This window comes from Lupinus angustifolius, chromosome LG05 (genome assembly GCF_001865875.1).
Source record: "Lupinus angustifolius cultivar Tanjil chromosome LG05, LupAngTanjil_v1.0, whole genome shotgun sequence".
Lineage (NCBI taxonomy): Eukaryota > Viridiplantae > Streptophyta > Magnoliopsida > Fabales > Fabaceae > Lupinus > Lupinus angustifolius.
This window is the reverse complement of record NC_032013.1, coordinates 24,803,520-24,823,119: the sequence shown is the minus strand read 5'-3', so window position 1 is coordinate 24,823,119 and position 19,600 is coordinate 24,803,520. Positions and strand designations below refer to the sequence as shown.

The 19,600-nt window shown below is 31.0% G+C and overlaps 1 protein-coding gene across 2 annotated transcripts; it reads right to left on the bottom strand.

Annotated features, from left to right (window-relative positions):
* LOC109348365 (FAD synthase) lies at positions 12,160–19,212 on the bottom strand. 2 transcript variants are annotated; one of them, XM_019588766.1, is made up of 17 exons: positions 18,976–19,212; positions 18,719–18,844; positions 17,941–17,986; positions 17,702–17,859; positions 17,404–17,521; positions 16,773–16,855; positions 15,715–15,774; positions 15,322–15,567; positions 14,756–14,852; positions 14,521–14,571; positions 14,353–14,433; positions 13,738–13,809; positions 13,529–13,591; positions 13,188–13,340; positions 12,815–12,872; positions 12,674–12,726; positions 12,160–12,580 (listed from the first exon to the last, which is right to left on the bottom strand). In XM_019588766.1, exons 2-17 carry the CDS (start codon positions 18,817–18,819, stop codon positions 12,503–12,505), a joined length of 1,518 nt encoding a protein of 505 aa, XP_019444311.1. In that variant the 5' UTR covers positions 18,820–18,844; positions 18,976–19,212; the 3' UTR covers positions 12,160–12,502. The 2 variants fall into 2 exon arrangements, with proteins under 2 accessions (XP_019444311.1, XP_019444310.1); XM_019588765.1 differs by having other exon boundaries at positions 12,161–12,580; positions 18,719–18,841; positions 18,930–19,212.

Sequence of the window (19,600 nt, the reverse complement as noted above, 5' to 3'; positions counted from 1 at the left end):
TGATGGTTAGGATAAAAGATGTTGAGAATGAAGTCTTATCCAAGAAACTAATCTCTTTTAAAATACACGATTATTTTTTCTAATAAGTATGGTTATCTGAAATCTTAACATTAGCCTTAATATTAATGGACATTCAATACATTATTTGCTATTTAAAATGCAAATGGAGAAAGTCATTTCTGACAGATACACTTGTGTTGGTGCCAACGTCATGCACTCTACAAAGGAAAAAAACAGTTTTTTGTACTGAACTCAGTGTTAAAGTCTATGTATATGTCACACACGTATTGTCTTATATATCCAGCAATAAATAAAGTATAAGTTATTTTTTTAAAACTTTTATTTATTGCTACCTCTCAATAAATCTCAGACATAAAATTAAATCCTTAAATGATGACTACTTTGAAATTACTCCAAGATGAGTCGTTAAAAAATATAAAATTAACTTTTCAGAAAATCTTATTAGATATTAACTACTTGTCAAAAAGTCATAAAAATGTGAATGGTGGTTGTCTTGTAACTAGTTTTGTTCACATGCATTTTAGAAACACACTACTTCTAGTAAAAAAAAAATCTTGCCCATTAATCTTAATAAAATATTCTCCATTTGAAAACAAAAGTAAGAAAGGGAGGACTTTGACCAAGCGTAGACCCAAATATTAAAAAATATATATATATATAGGCTTCATATATATAATATTTAATTTACCTTAAACTACAAGTTAATAGAAAACAGAAAATGCAATATCATAATTACGTCTCACCAACTCTAAATTAAGGTTGTGATTTGGTCCCACTAATATATGTGATGAAAATCCCTTAGAGCTTGGATTTGTAGGACACATAAAAACATAAGATACTATATATGAGAGTAGTTTAATCTATTAGTTTTTTGTCTTGAACGTTACATAACTAGAGAAATAAATTAAGGGCATGATGATAGAGGCATGACCCTGCCATCTAATGAGAATGGAATACAAAATATAGTAGAAAAGTCAAATAAACCCTCATTAGGTGAATAGGTGTAAAGTAAAAGGGTTAAATTAAAAAAACATTTCAACCAATAAGGTATCATAATTAATAGGTAATCAAGTTTTGTAATGTCAAAATCATATATATATATATATATATATATATATATATATATATATATATATATATGGAGGGGATCAAGTTACTATCAAAATAATTTTGAAGAGTTACTCCCAATCATATCCATTCATTATGATTAAATCCTAATGTTTGCATTTATTCATGTGAAAATCATATGATTCCAATTCTACACTTTTTTCCACAAACAATGGTTAAGCTATTGAGGTTGGTTATATTGTATTATTTATAGGTTAAGAACTTGAGCCTTAAAAAATATTACATAATGTAATGATAAACAAATACGTTCTTGGGGTCTGATCTAAACTTTAAAAAATGTAATGAATTCATTTTCTTCTATGAATTTTTTCAATATAAAAATCACTCTTCAAAGGTGATTATTGGGTTCACCACCATGCTCGAATCACTAATATGTAACAGCACATGATTCTCAATTGAATATTATTATTATTTTTAAATCCAATTGAAATTGAAGTATGAAAATTTTACATATATTAAACTTCAAAAAGAAGAAGAGAATGTGTTAAAAGCATATGGGTAGTGCATTATATTATTTGTTTTTCTTTTAAGATAGTTAGCCTTCTATTTAATTTGTTAGGTAAAATTTTCTTTTGTATAAAAGCATGGTTCTTCTATAAACTCATTTAATAATTTTAATCAATCAATATATATGTATCATTAACATAAGGAAAAGGGGTGGTTAATTATGAGTCATGTGATTGTCACGTGCCTTTTTAATGAATGAAGGTAGATCCTAAGATTTAATTAAGTGAATTGATAGGATTGAATATAACTTAAATCATATATATATATATATATAATTACACTTATTCATTAATTTTCTTAAATCTAACGAATCAAAATGATGAACGAAATAAGAGATAAGAGACAGAAAAAAAATTTAAATAACTTTTAAGTTTAACCATTTTGATCCATTTAAAAAAATAAATAACTGAGATTGAATATAACTAATTTAACTTAAACAAATATTTCCTCCATGTATATTAATTTACTAGTATTTACTAAATTCACAAGAAACAATAAATTAATCTCATTGTGATAGGTAAAGTATCATGGTTGTTAAGGGTGATGTTAATGATTAAAGTTGAACTTTAAATAAATACCATCAAATACAACAAATATAATCATGCACCCACTCAAATACTTGTCTTAAAAGTGATGCTTTGTGACAATAATCGTGCCTTTTCTATTGTCTTTCTTGTGGTTAGCACTTAGCTCAAAAGAGACCATGTGATCTTAATTATTGAGCTATGTTCATTCTTAGTGTTCCATACACAATGGTTCCCTTTGCATCCTAACAACTCAACTTGTGATAGTAGTGTTCTTGAACTCACATTTTAATCTTTGCAATGTCATTGCATTGAGAATATTATACATCAACGACAAGAAGTTGATTTAGTGGTGTAAGACTCAATTGGATCTTTAAGGTCAATAGTTTGATTGCCATGAGCGACACTTATTGGAAGTGCAATTACAAACCCAGAAAGGGATTAACTCCTTACTAAAAAATGTGAGAAAATACTCTTGGTAGTATAAAGAAATAGAATATCGGATATAGTAGTATATTGACAAAATTATTATTACCTTTATTCTTCAAAGCTATTTTCTGCTTTTAAATTGGCTCTATAATTTTTTATAAATAGATCATTGAAGTTATATTTTTTTTGTCTTGATCCTAGAAGTTGTTTTTCTTTTAATTTTAGAGCATAAGAATCATTTTTAATGATATAATTTCTGAGAAATAGTATATGATTATGTATATAAATTTCGAGCTCAAAGATATAAAAATTGTGAATTTTATTGAATTAGAAGAATTATGAGACAAAGTTTGTTGAGAATGACGAGAAAACCAAAATAAAAAATAATTATATTTTACATATAAAAAAATTGTTTTAAATTTTAAAGTGAAAGATTTTGTTGGTTAAAAAGAGACACCATTTAGAATTTAGTGAAAAATAAAGAAACAACATATAATATGGAGGATTAGACCTCTAATTTAACAATAGCAATTTTTTTGAAGTATAAGTATATTTTATTAAGACAATTTTGTTTAAATTGTGCAGAATGATTATGGATAATAAAACTACAAAAGAAGAACATAAAATAATAAAGGGCATATTATAAAAAACACTGTAAAATATATGTTCCTTATTTAAGTAACTAAAAAACCATAAAAATCTAGATGAATGGTTCAATTTTTTTAAGCTGGTTCAAAGTCAAACTTAATTTGTACCCACTTGTCAATGCTTTTCTGTCCAAATTAAAATGAAAAAAAGTAACAGATCTGATTTTTTCCCCTCTATAAGAATGGGAACTTGATATTTACTTGACTAATAATTTGTGTTTGATATTACACCCACACAAGAAAATTAAAATTGTTTCTTTATCATTTTTCAACTTAGACAAGACATGAACCTCGTTTATGGTGCCCATGTTCTTGAATAATACCCATTTTCCTAACCAGTTCACATCCAACAGTTCCCCAATAGTTGACAAGTAGAGTTGTTTTAAAATCAGTAGTTCATCTGTAGTTCCACAAGTTATATCACTGTATGTACTATCAGCTATAATTAACAATAAAATTAGTTGATTATTAATTTTTTAACTTAAATACATTTTTTCAACCAACATATAATAACAAAATTTATGGAATACCAAATATGCTCATTTTCAACTTGTGTCCATTTCATAGATTATTGTCCAAAAACTCAACTATTAAGCATGGCTAGCTTTTCAAACCGATGGTAAAATAATATTGTGAGTTGAGTTTTAAAAAAAAATAAAAATGATATATATATAAAAGTAATATGACTCTCAAATCTTTATTTTTTATCTTAATATACAAACATAACTTAATTAATTTATACATTCCCTCAAATCAAGGATGCAACCTTTTTGGCTTTAATAATTCATTTTTAACCTTTTCTTTTATTAAAGAACTACCTAATAATTGCAAATAATTTCAAAATCGTAGCAGTTGTGAGTGGTAAATCTTATCCCCAAGATTTTGATTTTGTAGGCAAATTTCTACCAACAGACATGCTTGGACAAATAGTGACTATAGAAGATTTATGTGTTATTCATAATTATACACTAGTAAATAGATAGATTCATACAATTATCAAAGTTTATTTCTTTGGCTTTTATAATAAATCAAAATTTTGACTACACATATATTCCTCAAATACAAACAGAAAAGTTGATAGAGAAAAAGCCAGATTCATACAGTTAACAATTAATGTATATCAGCTTTTAAGTTGGTCCACCTTAATAAATGAACCACCGGTGGTCCTTTAAATTAACCTCATCCAATTTTTAATTATTAATGTCAATTCTAAATATGAATAAGACTTGGATAAATAAATCTTAGTAAAAATAATAAGTAAGTTGAAAGTGTCAATTCAGTTCTGTAATTCTTTATTTACTCTATTAATTACATATATCCCTTGTATGTTCCATTATTATATGTATTAGACTTATTTTGCACTTCTTAAATATTCTTGTGTTTTAAGTAATATATTTTATTATTAATGTCTCCAACATTTACCATTATTGTTAAATAATATATTTTATTGTCATCCCATATTTACCATTATTATTATTAATGTCGTCTTTCTTCTCATACACTATTTGTATGATATCATCCACCATTGTTATCACTACCTGAAATCATCCACCATCATCGTATAACACTCTCTACCATCAGCAACGAGTCGGGTCATGGTAGCTAGTATGATAGTACTAGATGGTGGTTATCGTGGTCAATTCTAAAAGTAGTTGTGTTAACATTTGTTGTCGATAAAGAAGAGAAGATACAACTCATAAATGAATACACTTTATAACCAACAATAATTTGTTCTACACAAAAGATTAAAAACAAATTGCCATGCAAATTCATTTCACTATCACAAAAGAGAATAAATTAATTAATGAAGCAAGTGATAGGGAATATTCCAGCTTGTCATATAAATGGCTCATAAAAGAAGGGAAATTTAAAGTAAGATACGAAGATCTTGGTCACACACTAAGATATTGAACCTTCTATACTCTTCTATATACCTTATAGCTGCCAAACACTATAAAAACATATACAATAATTGAAGAATTTGCATTTACAAAAAGTGATAACACATTATTACCAACTCATTTGCAACCCTTTTGTCAGGATTTGAAAATGCTTTGTATAAAAGTATGAATTAGTTTCAATTCAACTATTCCCTTTAGTGGGTATACAACATATTTTTCCAGCTTGGTTATGATAGGATTATATATATACACTAATGCAAATCGTACACAATATTGTTATAGAGAATATATACTCTATCATGTGCTTATAGAAAAAATAATATTTGTTATTCCCTTGTCATTAGGCTTTTGATTTGTTTTTCAAATACTTGAAAATGCTTTAGTGGATTCCTATTGAGAAGAATCAAAAAAAGGTATTATTTTTGTATAACAGGTATATATCCCTTGACGGCAGAAAACATCACACATATAATGATTGAAGAAATATATTTTTTAAGGAGAGAAATATATTTCATGAGTGGTTCGATTCCTGTGAGCGATACTTGTTGAAAAAGACAGTCGCATGCCCCAAAACGTATTCATTCTTTATACAAAGGGTGAGAGAATATTACTGATAGTGTAAAAAAAGTGGCGAGTCCACACCCTAATTTTCTGTTTTTTATGCACAACTAGAGTTTACCTAGTAACAATTAGAAAGTGGTTCTTCACATAAAGGAGACAAATATCCAAGTTTGACATTGTGTTTAAAACATAAAATTATATGTCAACCATGTTATGACTTTTTAATATTTTCTCATTTATTTTATGTGATAATTATAAGTATGGATGGCTTGACCCTATTTATGTGTTTTTTATAAGGAAGGTATTGAACTTACCATATGTTATGTACATGCATGTGTTTCATTTTGAGCGGTTGTTTAAAAATTAATTTGCTTTATTATTTCACATGTATGTCCTTCTATTTTAAAGTCACGTCAGTGTTATTCTTCTAAGAAATGAAGAATATATATTATCAAAATTAATGGTTTTGGTTTAAAAGTTTAAGAGATTATTGAATTAATTATTATGGGTCTTAGAAGTAGTTTATCTTTGATGGGGCTAGCTTCTTGTTTCTGTTGGTATATAGCTGAGTATTATGTACTATTTCTATTATCATAATATTGCTGAAGTGTGGGTACCATATACTTTCCGGTCTACTCTCTCTTAAGTCCATCATGTCCCAGCTGAACCATCGGCTCTGATACCACTTGTTGGACCAGACTGCGACCGAGGAGCCTCCAACCACCAGGGAGTTCCATTGTTACATGGGTATGGGAAGAGTGAAGAGTTACAAGTGAGACACCATGTCTTGAACCAAAACCTTAAGGCATTAGTTCCATGAGTCTTTCATTCTTATAAACTTTTTCACTCCTTCCCGCATATTCAAGACGTAGTGTCTCACTTGTGACTCTTCACTCTTCCCATACCCATATAACAATGAAACTCCCTGGTGATTGGAGGCTCCTCGATTGCAGTCTCGTCCAACAATAGTGATGATAAAATTGTAGGTTTTATATATTTGTTTATAGAAATGGCGCTATTCATAATGCATTTAGTTAACCATCTCGTACAATTATAGGTTTTATGGTGATGATCATAATTAAATCCATTAGAAAAAGTAAATACATCATGCATGCATTAACTTCAATTACTAAAAAAATCTGAAATAATTTTTGTGAAGCTTAAGATTCTAATTATAATAACAATGTTCTCTAACTTAAATTATGATCCTACTTCTATGAATTTATATTGAATTGAAATGCGCTCTTTTTTATAGAAAAAAGTTAGGTGAAGGAAGCTAGGTCCTCTCATTCTTAAGTTTTTTTAATGGACTAAGACATTAACCCAATTTTTGAGATGCCGTTGAATCATATTAGTTGGTCTAATATATTTAAAGTAAAATATTAAATTGGTATCTAAATATACAAATATTACCAATTTATTTCTAAAAAAGTGTCAACATAATATTTTGCTCTATACTAATTTATTATATGTTAAGAGGGAGAACTATCATCACAAATGATGATATACAAACAAAGACTTCTTGGATGCCTTATAGTAACAAAAGTATAAAACGGGTTTGAAGCAAGAAAGTGATCTTTAGTTGTATTTTTTGTAGGGTGGTGGAGGGAATTTCTAAAAGGAAGCTACTTAGGTAAAGTGAAAAAAGTTTTTTCTATTTCCCACATGTATCATCGCACTGGAGGCAATACTATCCGAGTCGGGAATATCCATAGGTATGTGAGACAAACTCTCACAACGGATATTTTTCCATCCACAAAATTTGAACCCGAGACTTTACTTAAGAGAAATCAACATTCTTTGATAAAACTTATCTAAGTGTAAAATTTACCATTAAAAAAAGTTGTATATAATCCATGTCATTGCTTGAAGAGGTGAGGGCAAAGGGACATAATAATTTGAAGATGACAAAAGGTAGGGAAAACTCATGGAAGTGTTGTTGGGTGTAATCCAAAAAGGGTAGTGGAATTATGAATGGATACATATCACGGGTTATGCAAGTTGACCTTTAGTGACTTCAATGACAAAAATAGTGGGTGCTATTGTTGTACATTTTAATGATGAAAAATTATTTGTTTCACTATGGTATTGGTTTCCATGTTTTGATGGTTGCATGAATATGTGAACTTAAATATCATCACTAATTTGCACCTCCATCTTATGTATTATATTCATAATTAATCAAAAGCTAATTAGATCTAAACAAAAGTTGGGTTAGGTTATAATTTTTGTTATATAACTTGTAGAATAAGGGTAAGGGTAACCTAATTTTGCTTTTTTTTAGGAGTTTAGATTTTTTTGGTACTACCAAATGTATCTCCTCACCTTTTGGTAAGGAACTAATCTCTTTCGGAATGTGTGACTACCCTCTCAACAAGTGTCGTTCCTATGAATCGAACATTGACCTGAAGATTTAGTGAAGTCCTACACCACTAGACCAACACCTTATTGGTTTTCAAGAGATTTAAACTAAAAAAATACCAACTTTAACTCATATTACTCATATATAACCTTGCACACATGCATGTAAATAAGTTCATGTATTTTAGAGTGATTTGAAACATGAATTTTGAGATTCAAATCTAAACTACTTCAAACTTTTCATGGAAGCATCAAAACTAGCCCAAATTTGAATGTGTGGCATATAAAAGGAGCCCACTTTGGATCTAAGAGTGGGCCATATTTCTCTGTCTGGTGCAACAATGGAATATATTTGTGTGCTTATGAATTTATGATGCACGTACATCATCATATTCATACATGCATTCATGCTTTTATTTCAAGCCCCTTTAGCTTAGTTTTTTTCGTGAATAGTATATTTACTCCGAGTGCAAAATCTTCTATTGATCTTTGCCTAGATAACTTTTCTTCTTGTTTTTTTCATTACTGTTTTGGCAAGTATAAAAAAAAGATACCTATATATACGTGTTCCCTATAATCATCAAATTAAAAAGTTTTCGTGGCATCAACTCTATGGATCATGTAGATTGAAGAATCTCTTGGAAATATGGTACTATAGCTATGGGTCTATTTATTAGACAGAATGAGAAGGGAAATTATGTCAATTAGCTATGTGGGTACTAGTGTATAATATAACAATGATTTTTTTAGTACTACTAAAGATATCTCCTCACATTTTTAATAAGAAACTAATCATTTTCGGGTTAGTGATTGCCCCTTCCAACAAATATTATTCCCAAGAATACAATTTGAAATTACATTTTGAGATAATAAATCTTTGTCTCTTGTGTATGATAATGTCGAGAGAAGCTTCTCCACAATGCATTTGTAATTAATTTGATATAGATTAATTAATAGAAAAATATAATAATTTTAATCATCCAAGTTACAAATTTAACAAAATTTATGGAGTTTAATTTAAACAATATGTTGGACCAGAATGTGACCGGGAAACCTCCAACTATTGAGGAATTCAACTATTATTAGATATGAGAAAAATGAAGAGTCACAAGTGAGACATAACATCTTGAACTAAAACATTAAAGTGTTTCATGGGCCTTTCCTACAAAGTCTTTCATTCATCCCATCATATCAAATGTGAGACTTCACACTTGAATAAATCCAACACAAAATATACTTTAAAGAGCCAACATTATAATTTCATACTCTTAAGAATAGTTGATTTATGTAAGGCTTTGTACTAATTGCATGTACCTCAAGGTTAGAAGATAAAACTATTTCCTTACTCTTTTTTTTTTAATATTAACATACTATGCCGATAAAAAATGTTTTATATATATGTCATTAGTAAAAAACAAAGTGAAGTTCATCTATGACCATCACATTAATAAGTTTATTACTTTAGCAAATTAAGTTCTTTATATTAACCAACCTAAGAGTCTAGAGGGTCATGCAAAAGTAGGGTTAGATGTAAAATTACTAGCTATATATAAAAATCATTGAATGAGAGAAAAACAAGGGTGGCCCTTGAATATGGTAGTCATGTGTGACAACCCATGATTTGGTTAAAATACACAACATATATATGTAACTAATAATTTGGGTTTAGGGCTAGAGTTGGAACATATTTGACTATGGCCAATAGGAAAAAAGACATATATGTTGACATGAAAATGATGTTTATGAACACAAAAATATTTTTGATAGGATAAATAGACAAGTATAGCCCTTTGTGTTGATAAGGTTACAGCCTCATGGTACCCTTATAATAAAAGGGTTTGTCTCCACAATTTAGTTGTAGTTGTGGTGAGTCACTTTCTAATAGCAACTGAAATCACCATATGAATTAACCATAGAGGAAATTAAAAGTTGTTAGGGGAAAAGTGATTTTTAGCTTTTGGTATTGGTTAAAAATGTAAAGGGTGTTAATTATAAGAAACCTAGCTAGCTTTGAATGAAAAGGGTTAGTGCCAAAAAGAATGAAAATGACATATTTTCCAAATGCATAGCTTACTTATAAGACTGGGACATTTCTAACATGTAAGTTTTCTCTTCAATAATTCAGATTGGGAAGATAATAAATAGCTTTTCTTCCTTATGTTTTGGTAGCAACTTTTCTTTTCTTTTTATATCATATATAATAAAATGAGGGAATTCCATATAGTACTTATATAATTTTATTGTTGCAGTGTATAGCACTTGGTACATGGTTACATGCATGGGGAAAAAAAATCCTCTCCACAAGTTGTTACACTTGTAAAAACATCATGCTATTATATCTAAAGGATAAAAGTATTATAATCTTCAGTTTTTCATGTTGTATGTGATACATTTATCTCTCCTATACTGAAGAGGATTCTAACTCATATATCGAAAGAAGCCGCTCTTAACCACCATAGTGGTCATATTGTTGCTTGGCCTTGAGTAGATCAGAATAGGTATCATAAAAATTCCCAAAATAATTGGTTAAGTAGTTAGATACAAAAAATGTCATTTTTCTGACAAAGTAGTTAAAGATCAGTTACTGCAAAATAAGTTAATGTCACCAGGATAGAGAGAGTGAAATATTTCAAAACTATCGCATTTTTTTTGGTGGAAAAACATTGTTGGACCATACTACAATTGGGGAGCTTCCTACTATCCGGAAGTTTCATTGTTACCAGAGTATGAGAAAAGTGGAGAGCCACAAGTGAGACACCATGTCTTGAACCAAAACTTTAAACATTAGTTTTATGAGTCTTTTTCACTTATAACCTATTTCATTCCTCCCCGTATATCCAATAGAAAACTTCACACTTGAATAAACCTAACGGACGCGAGTCAAAGAGATGAAGAATGGATTGCCACACATTTGGAAGAAGTTAGTTATGAAGTAATTGGTGGGGCTAAGACTTGAAAAGCTGAAAAGATTGGGTCATGTCATGGACAAAGTTTTCCAACAGGCTCACTACTGAAAGATTGGTGCATGTGCTAAGCTAAATTATTGAACCATAGAAGTTTAGGGATATGGTGAAATAGCACCTATATCAAACTCTTATGGTGGGTGGGGGAAAGAGGACCTTGTAAGTATTTGCTAAATTAGAATTAGATGTACATGTTCCTTAATAAAAAATGAAGACAAACAAAATTCAAAATATTATAAAAATGACATAAAATCAAGTTTTATATTGTGTTTTTAAATTAAACATAATTAACATTGAAGTAAGATTAGAAAAATCTTCAGATAATCTTAAATCTAAGATTTATTTTGAGAAAGTATGAGTGAGAAATATAAGTGTAAGATTTCAACATGTATATGGATAGTCTACCCTCCACGCCAAAAAAATCCATTGATAAAACATGTATGATAGACAGGTGAAACAGACTAATAGTATAATTTTCATGACTTGACTGATCAATAACAATAGACGGGCAATGCTCATAGACTTAGTTAAAATTGAGGGCCACCCAACAAAAGTGATTAGTTAGATTAAGACTTTGTTTAAGATCCAAAATTTTCCACATGAACCTAATGATATACACTTTGCTTTCTTTTGGAGAAAGCCTAAAACTTTTTGTTATTAACAAGGGAAAAATCAAATAATAAAAGAGTATGGATAAGAAAAATAACACAAGGAATTTGGTAATGATGTTTAGCCAATTGTGCTTATATTCTCGGGAGCATTGAAAGACTATCACTATGTATTAGAGAATTAAGATTTGTGTTTAGTTATTGTTTACATAACATAAAATATATAGTATTTGGCATATTTCAATTGCATTAGAATCTAAGATTCAAGTAAAGAACAAGTATTTGCTTCCACTAAATGTATTTGACATGTTTCTCTTGTATTATAAGACATACAAATTAAATTAAATTGAAACACCCTTAGAAAAATCTCAAAACATAAACTCTGTTGTGAAGGGTACCCTCTAAAATCAGAAACTTTTCCCAAGTAATATTCATGGTTAAAAATGACTCATAGGATATATCACAAGTAATATGTTTCAAACATTCAATCAACCTCAAAATCTGGTCACAAGTAATATGTTTCAATCAACATCAAAACCAGGTTAATAGCAACCAAAGTTGATGATGTAATTAGCACTGTTAATTGAAATAATATCATAAAAGTTAATAATAATGAATAGGTTGTTCAAGGTACGTGAAGTTAAAGTGCTGTAAGATCATTTAGTCAATAGGATTGAAGCTCCAAATTGTTCTTTCTTCTATCAACATAGTACCACCCTTTGATTTTTTTGCTTAGTATATTTGTAGATTCCTTATATGAGAATGATTTGACTCCAACCCTCAACATGTTTTGATTCTGTTAACATCCAATAGAAATGGATATGGACCATGGCATGTAGAATATCACTCATACTACTTCATCTCATTGAAAGCACCAGGTTGAAACTTGTTGTGTAACGCTTTTATCGCAGTTTCGAGGCGTGCTTGGTCCTTTAACAAAGTTTGAAAGTTTGGTATCTTAATAAAGAATGAAACATTTCTTTCAGACAAAAAAAGGACTAGAGTATGCAAGTTATGTTGTACCTTTCCTTTGAAGCTTACTATGACAGATCCATATCTGGCTTTGCGGTAACACCCTTGATATTCAAAGTAAGGAAATATAATTAGGAGAATGGATAATGAGTCATATTCTGGTAAAAAAACAATGATTCATAAACTTCATACCGATATATAGGTCTGGAAATTCAAGACAAAGCTTGGATAGTGGTTGAGCAATTTCAACCTGTAGTTTAGATATCCCAATATCAATATGAGATAATTAAATAGAAACATAGGCACACACAACACATTGATGTTGCATTCTCTCGTCAGCATGGGCCAAAGGGCGGCCAAATGCACAAGGCTCCCATCTGGCGGGGCTTGGGGAGGGGCGGAGGGTATATCAGTATATATACAGAGCCTTACCCCTGAAAGCGGAGAGACATTTCCAGAATTTGGACGAAAATAATATTAAGAAAGTATTAGGTAATCTTCGAGCTGAAGGAAATGAAATCATGGTAGATGTATCATGAGACAGGAAATGGAAGTTAAAACATACATCTGATAGATTTGTTGTCACTTGCTTTGATACATATGGTTCCAGCAATGTAAGCATGTCACAAGATTTTGTTAATTCAATCAAACAGTCCCACTGACTTTCCAGCTCCGAAACATTCGTCGCATTTAGAATTATTATATTTTGGCACTTGATCTGCAAGAAAAAGACATTATCTCAAACAGTTAAAACCAGTATTCCATCAATGTTTTCATTGTACACAATACAGAAGTTGGTTACAACAAATAAATAAAATAAAAATTTCCGTCACTTTATCACTGATGCAAATTTGAAATTTCAGCGACTTACAAACAATTTTCATTGCCGAGTTTCGAAAGACATACCAAGGGCATGGACAACTTGTCATGATGCAATAATTCGGTTATGCCTTCAGGCAATTGAGCCATCTGAAAGGTGGAAAGACAAGGACGGATCAATATTGATCAATTTCATACTATAAATGTCATCACACAGAAGTACATTGTGTAAATTGATGCCACATTTCAGTCACAAAAGGAGAAATAATGGACCCAAAAGTTCTATACTAAATTACCTCATTCCGGTCACCGGTACACTGATCACCAATAATATGCCTCAGATATTCTTCAAATTCTTCATCAGGAGCCTACATCAAAAGCAAATCAACAATAGATATGGAATTATTGTACAAAAATAACCAAACCTTAGTGCCACTAGGTGGGGTTGGCTACATGAATCGAACAACACCATGATGCGCTATCATAAATCATGTCCATTGACAAAGTATTGATCTCTAATACTATCCTTACTGGGGATTTTAACGGTCTCCTCTACACATGCCCAAACCACCTAAGACACGATTCTACCATCTTTTCTACAATAGGAGAAACCCAAACTTTCTGATAATGCATTCATTCCTAATCCTATTTGGTCTGGCGTATTCACTCATCTAATTGATATGGAGATACTATGATAAGTCAAAAGTAATTAATGATGGAAGCTATGCTGGTACCCCCATATACATGCCTAAGTCAGAAGGTTAACAAAAGTCAAATTTCATCTTTCAAAAATACCATGCTACTTAAGAACCAATAAGATGCGAGGGAGGTGAATACAGCATATGCATATCAAAGGAATGATATTAGTATCCTCAAATTGACAAACACAACAATTAAAGGAAGCAACGCACCAAACGAACACCAAAAGCTTTTGCGATTCCTGCTAAGGTAACATCTGAATGCAGCGGACCTACACCTCCATAAATAAATACCTACAAGGAGCAGGCCAGATTAATAATCTGAAATATTATTCATCAAGAATTCTCATACGTGTAAGTTTACAATCATTTGTATATTACCGTATCACATGTAGATTTCCACTGCTCAACCTCTTCGGCCACAGAATCTATCTGGAACAAAGGATATATGTCGTAAAATTAAAAATATAATATTAGGTGAACAATGTATATATTAGTGTTTGCATGTGATTAGTTATCCACAGTCTCATACCAACACCTTAAAGTGTAAGTGTATGCAAATCAGAAAGAACATATATACACAGGTACAGGTTGGACTTCTAAGAAATGAACTCACGTTGTTGTGTACGACAGAAAGTTGTAAAACAGACCAACCAACGGAATGCAGCTTCCTACACAAATAAGGCCCCAACTGATCCTCAACAGTGCCAAACCTGAGCTATGGAACAAAGTAAAGAAACGGAGAACATCATCAAAAAAGTTGACAAAAGGAGGATAATGATTAATCACTGCACAGCATGACATGATAGATTAAAGATTAGAACATTTAATTTACGTTGTCATTTAATGTTTTCATTCATCAAATTTATTGAAATTAATTTCCAAGTATCTAATTACTTCACATTTAAAAGAGGATATTGCTTGTCACGTTTAACGAAAGACCAGCTGTGGTATAATGGGAAGCTCAGCAAAAAAGTCACTCTCCATAAAATTAAGAAACTCAACAATATGTTAAACCGTTGCATATTGATACTCTTAAACTTAAAAAGTGGATGAATAGTCTATTAAAATTGTGCAATCTTCCAATGGAAAAATATAAATCAGAGCACAAGAGTTATAGAAGATAAAGTTTCCAGTATACCACACATAAAACAATTATTCATGTGGCACCGGGGTACTTACAGAATTTCATCTCCCACGACAATAATTGATGCCGTGAGCATGCTGTTTTTATGCAAATCCAGGCCAGTCAAGCCATTGCTATCAGCACGGAGTTGTCCAGAAGTAGAAGATAACTTTTTAACCCTTCCTGCCCTCTCTAATCTTCCATCGGCTAGTAAATAAGCTGGCTTGAATTTATTGGAAGAATCGCTAATGGATAATAATGAGTTCGGAACCGTGTCATATATGCTCCCAATTGAAGTATATCTGCACAAATAATAGAGCAAGTTTATGACATCTTTATCTAATTATTCACCCATGTACTTATTCGAGGGGTTCGTTAAAAACGGGGGAATGTGGCAGGCAGATATATTAAATCCTACAATAATCGTCAGCATATCTATTGAGTATTACCCTTGATCATAAAGGCTGCAATACTTCACCTTGCAAGTTAAAAGGAAAGCCCACACGTCTCTGCATAGAAATATAAGCAAGTCAATACCATAGTTAAATGAAGCAATTACCATTATAAATTCCAAAAGCAACAGCATAAACAATCATGAAAAAGAACAAGCAATACATATTTTCAAGTGATAGTGCTATCAAATTAACATGTAAGGAACCCAATAATTTTCTTGGTTTGTTGAACTATTTTAAAACATAAGCAAGGAATAGTTGTCAGGTCTAGAGGAGAATAAAAAGTTAAAATTGAAAAACTAACCAAAAATAAAAAATAAAAAAAATTGTAGCCTTTGCAATGTTCTGATTATGACTCAAAAAAGTTACAATGGAAGCTATAAAAATAAAACGACAATAAAGCTAATTCTATTAGGTACTTAGGTGGGGTTGAATACATGGACCAAAGAAAGCTATTCTCTGAAAAAATGAAAATAAATAAAAAAATCCATTTGGATAAAAGACTTTCTTTAAAAACTCAGCTTCTCTTCAGCTTTAACCAGCGAAATTTGTGGCTTTCTCAACATATAAGGTTACCCAAATATGAAGGTGTGCATATAGCCAAAATGGTATATATCTAAGATATCTTGTATCAAGGACAAGAACTAGCCAGTGATACTGCTATTGTTGTCTTCGAAAAGGGTGAGTTTTTGATTAGTTAGAAGTGGGAAACATGGGTGCTCAAAAATAAATTTTGAAATAGGCATGAGAAAATAAATAAATGGAACCACTCATACAACAAATACCAGAGATCTTAGTCTCTACTACTAATGTTCTAGGGAAATAAGGCACCTCATTAACAACAGAAAATATGTGAGGGAAAACCCGATAAGGGTGAAACTTATTATCAAATGAAAGGATTTGGTCAAAAGAGAACTATAGTTTTTCAGATCTTTATTTCGTTTGCTCATTTGGATGAGTTCAAAAGAAACAAATCAGCACCAATTATAACCGTTGGTTATTATTTTACTTAATAAAAGGCAATAACAGGAAACAACAATAACAAAGGACCAAACCTGTATGACCAATCTAAAATGGGATTCACTCTCATGAAAGGTGGCCACCCAGGTGAACTAGGAGAGAATTGTTCTTGGCCAACCTGCAATGTTGCAGAACACGTGTAAACTGAAGATTCAATGTTCCAAAATTTTAAAAACCAGGTTAATCAAATCTCAGTTTAATGTTCTTAGAGTTTTACAAAAATTAAGAGGCGGCCAAATTTAGTTTGATTTCGCTCCCATGGGAAAATAAAAGGGAGTTTGAGTTCATTATAGTATAAATTTGACAGTTGAGATATCCGTTATACTAAGACATTGTTCCATAATTGTGTAGTATTGGCACATCATATATTGTAGATAATAAGTCTAAGGATCATATATAACAGTTTTTATATACCTTATGTGATGACATTTATGACAAAGCTTTACTGTATTCTGAGAACATTTTGAAGTTATGTCATTAACGCTTTATACCATAATAAGTATTTTTCTTTAGATAGTTTAAGCTACTTTATAAATAGTTAAATGTATGCAAAGTTTTTAGGAAGGATATTTATATGTAGCATGTATATAAATATTTCTTTTTGAGTCTTGCATGTATATGGAGCTTAAAATGAAAAAAAAAATCATGGTTAAGAAATAAGGATACCGCAGTAGGGTCTCCAATTCGAACTCCAAGGAAAATAGCTCGAATAGGATTCTCTTTTAGCAAACCCTCCAAACCAGACTTGAAATCTAAGCGAATGGTGTCAATTTGCAAATCATAGCTGCACAAGCAAAAATCCTTAATTGTAGCATCTTCATGATGAAAACAAGCCTCAAAGTTTAAAATAAAACAAAAACAATAAAAAGAAAGGGTGAAAATTATTACTTCTCCATGTTTTCTACACTGCGATAACAATTTAAAATAAAATAAGGATTAAGATTAACAAAGAAGCTTCACTTACGTGGCAGCTATATCATAGGTGAATGAGTTTATTTCTGGAAAAGCACAAGGACTCTCAAAATATATTGTGCGTATTGAAAAATCTTTTACATCCCCATTCGCATTACCCTGTCCCCTTTTATGCAAGAAATTTCCAGCCCTGAGTAGGTGCAACAAAACCTACACGCCAAAGCTCGATGTCACCATGAATGGCCTCAAAGATACCAATGATGCTAAAACTACATGTTAATTAAAACTTACTGTTGAATCCTTTCCACCGTTGAAACTGAAAGCAACCTCCTCAATACTATACATAAAGACAAGCAGACATCACTAAACTTACATTAATAAGGACAGTTAAGGTTGAAAAGTTTGATAGTAATCACAGTTAATAAATAATAAGTATGTAATTAAAATCATCTTTTGCATTTATAATTAAACACAGGCATGGCTTATTGCATCTTTTTCATCTTTCAGACCATCATTTATTATATCATTGTTTCAAATTTCAACAGAATGTACAGTAACTGCCCTCAAGTCAACAGACTCTATAACTACCCTCGGCTAGATGAACCAGGCAACGTCATACTGTCCTACCGTAAACCATGTCTGAAGACAAACCACTTAAATCTAAATCCTTGACGGTTTCGCCTATAGTTTTTCTTAGTCTCCTCTACCTCACTATTTAGCTAACTCCGTCTGATCTAATCTCCTTATCGGGGCTTCTATAATTCATCTTGACATATACCCAAACCACTTACGTTAACATATTCAAACACTTTTGAAAAGGATTTGCACTTGCCCTTGAGACAATACAATCAAGGGAGAAAATTTAATATCACCCCAGAATTTCATCAATTGGATCCAACATAAATCAATCATCCATCCACATTATTCGTCTTTCTAACTCAAACAACTTTGAAAATCAGGTCAACGGTACATAACATTATTTTCATCTTCCAACATAATACAGGCAAATGAATCAAAATCCACATACATAAAAAGTCAACCCCAGTGCATAGACATGGAAGGAACTTACGAATACAAAGCTAAAGCTCTCTGAATAACATAAGTGGCGTTGTTGTACTTGGTTTGAAGTCTTTGATCATCACACTCTCTAATAGCTTTATCAATCTCCATGTTGATCCCGCAAAAACACAATCTGAGAGCAAAAAAAACGACCCAGATGAAAATTACAGCAAATGAGACTCCAAAGATTGCAAATTTACACTCTCTATCAAAAATCAAACCTGGGTTTTCGTCAAAAACGTTTATTTTTGCAAATTAAAACTCTGGGGTTGCAGAGCGTGGTGTGAGTGAAGTAAACGAGTGTGCCCTTTTTTTGGTTTTTTGTGAAATTGAGATATTTTGGAACAAGAATTGAATTGGATTTATATATAACGCAATTTGAATGAGACACAAAAAAATGGTGCTGTGTATCTAAATATTCATCTTTTGGTGTTTCAGCGTTGCACGCATATGGCTGCTGATCCTGAAAGATTTATGGACTGGATCCAGTGGGTCTCACTCATTCGCAATCAAGAAAAGGGAAAATATTAGGGAATTAATGGAAATTACTTTTTTTCATATCTTTTCTGACCGACAAGATATTGGTCTAGTGGAGTAAAGTCTGAATAGATCCTAAAAAGACCAAAAGTTTAATGGTCTAGTTATCGATAGCGATATTTGATGAGAGATACAGTAAAACATTCCGAAAGAAATTAGTTCCTTATTCAAAAAGTAAATTAAAAAAAATTATATTTATTATTGCTACTTTGGTAGCATGGTAACATGCCTCATTCAACTCACATTTTTATTGATTAAGATTGGTTGTATATTTAGATTATGTGAGAAGTTGAATGATTTAATTAATACCCATGTCTTGGGATCATAATAACAAAACCACAAAGTTGGTGATTGG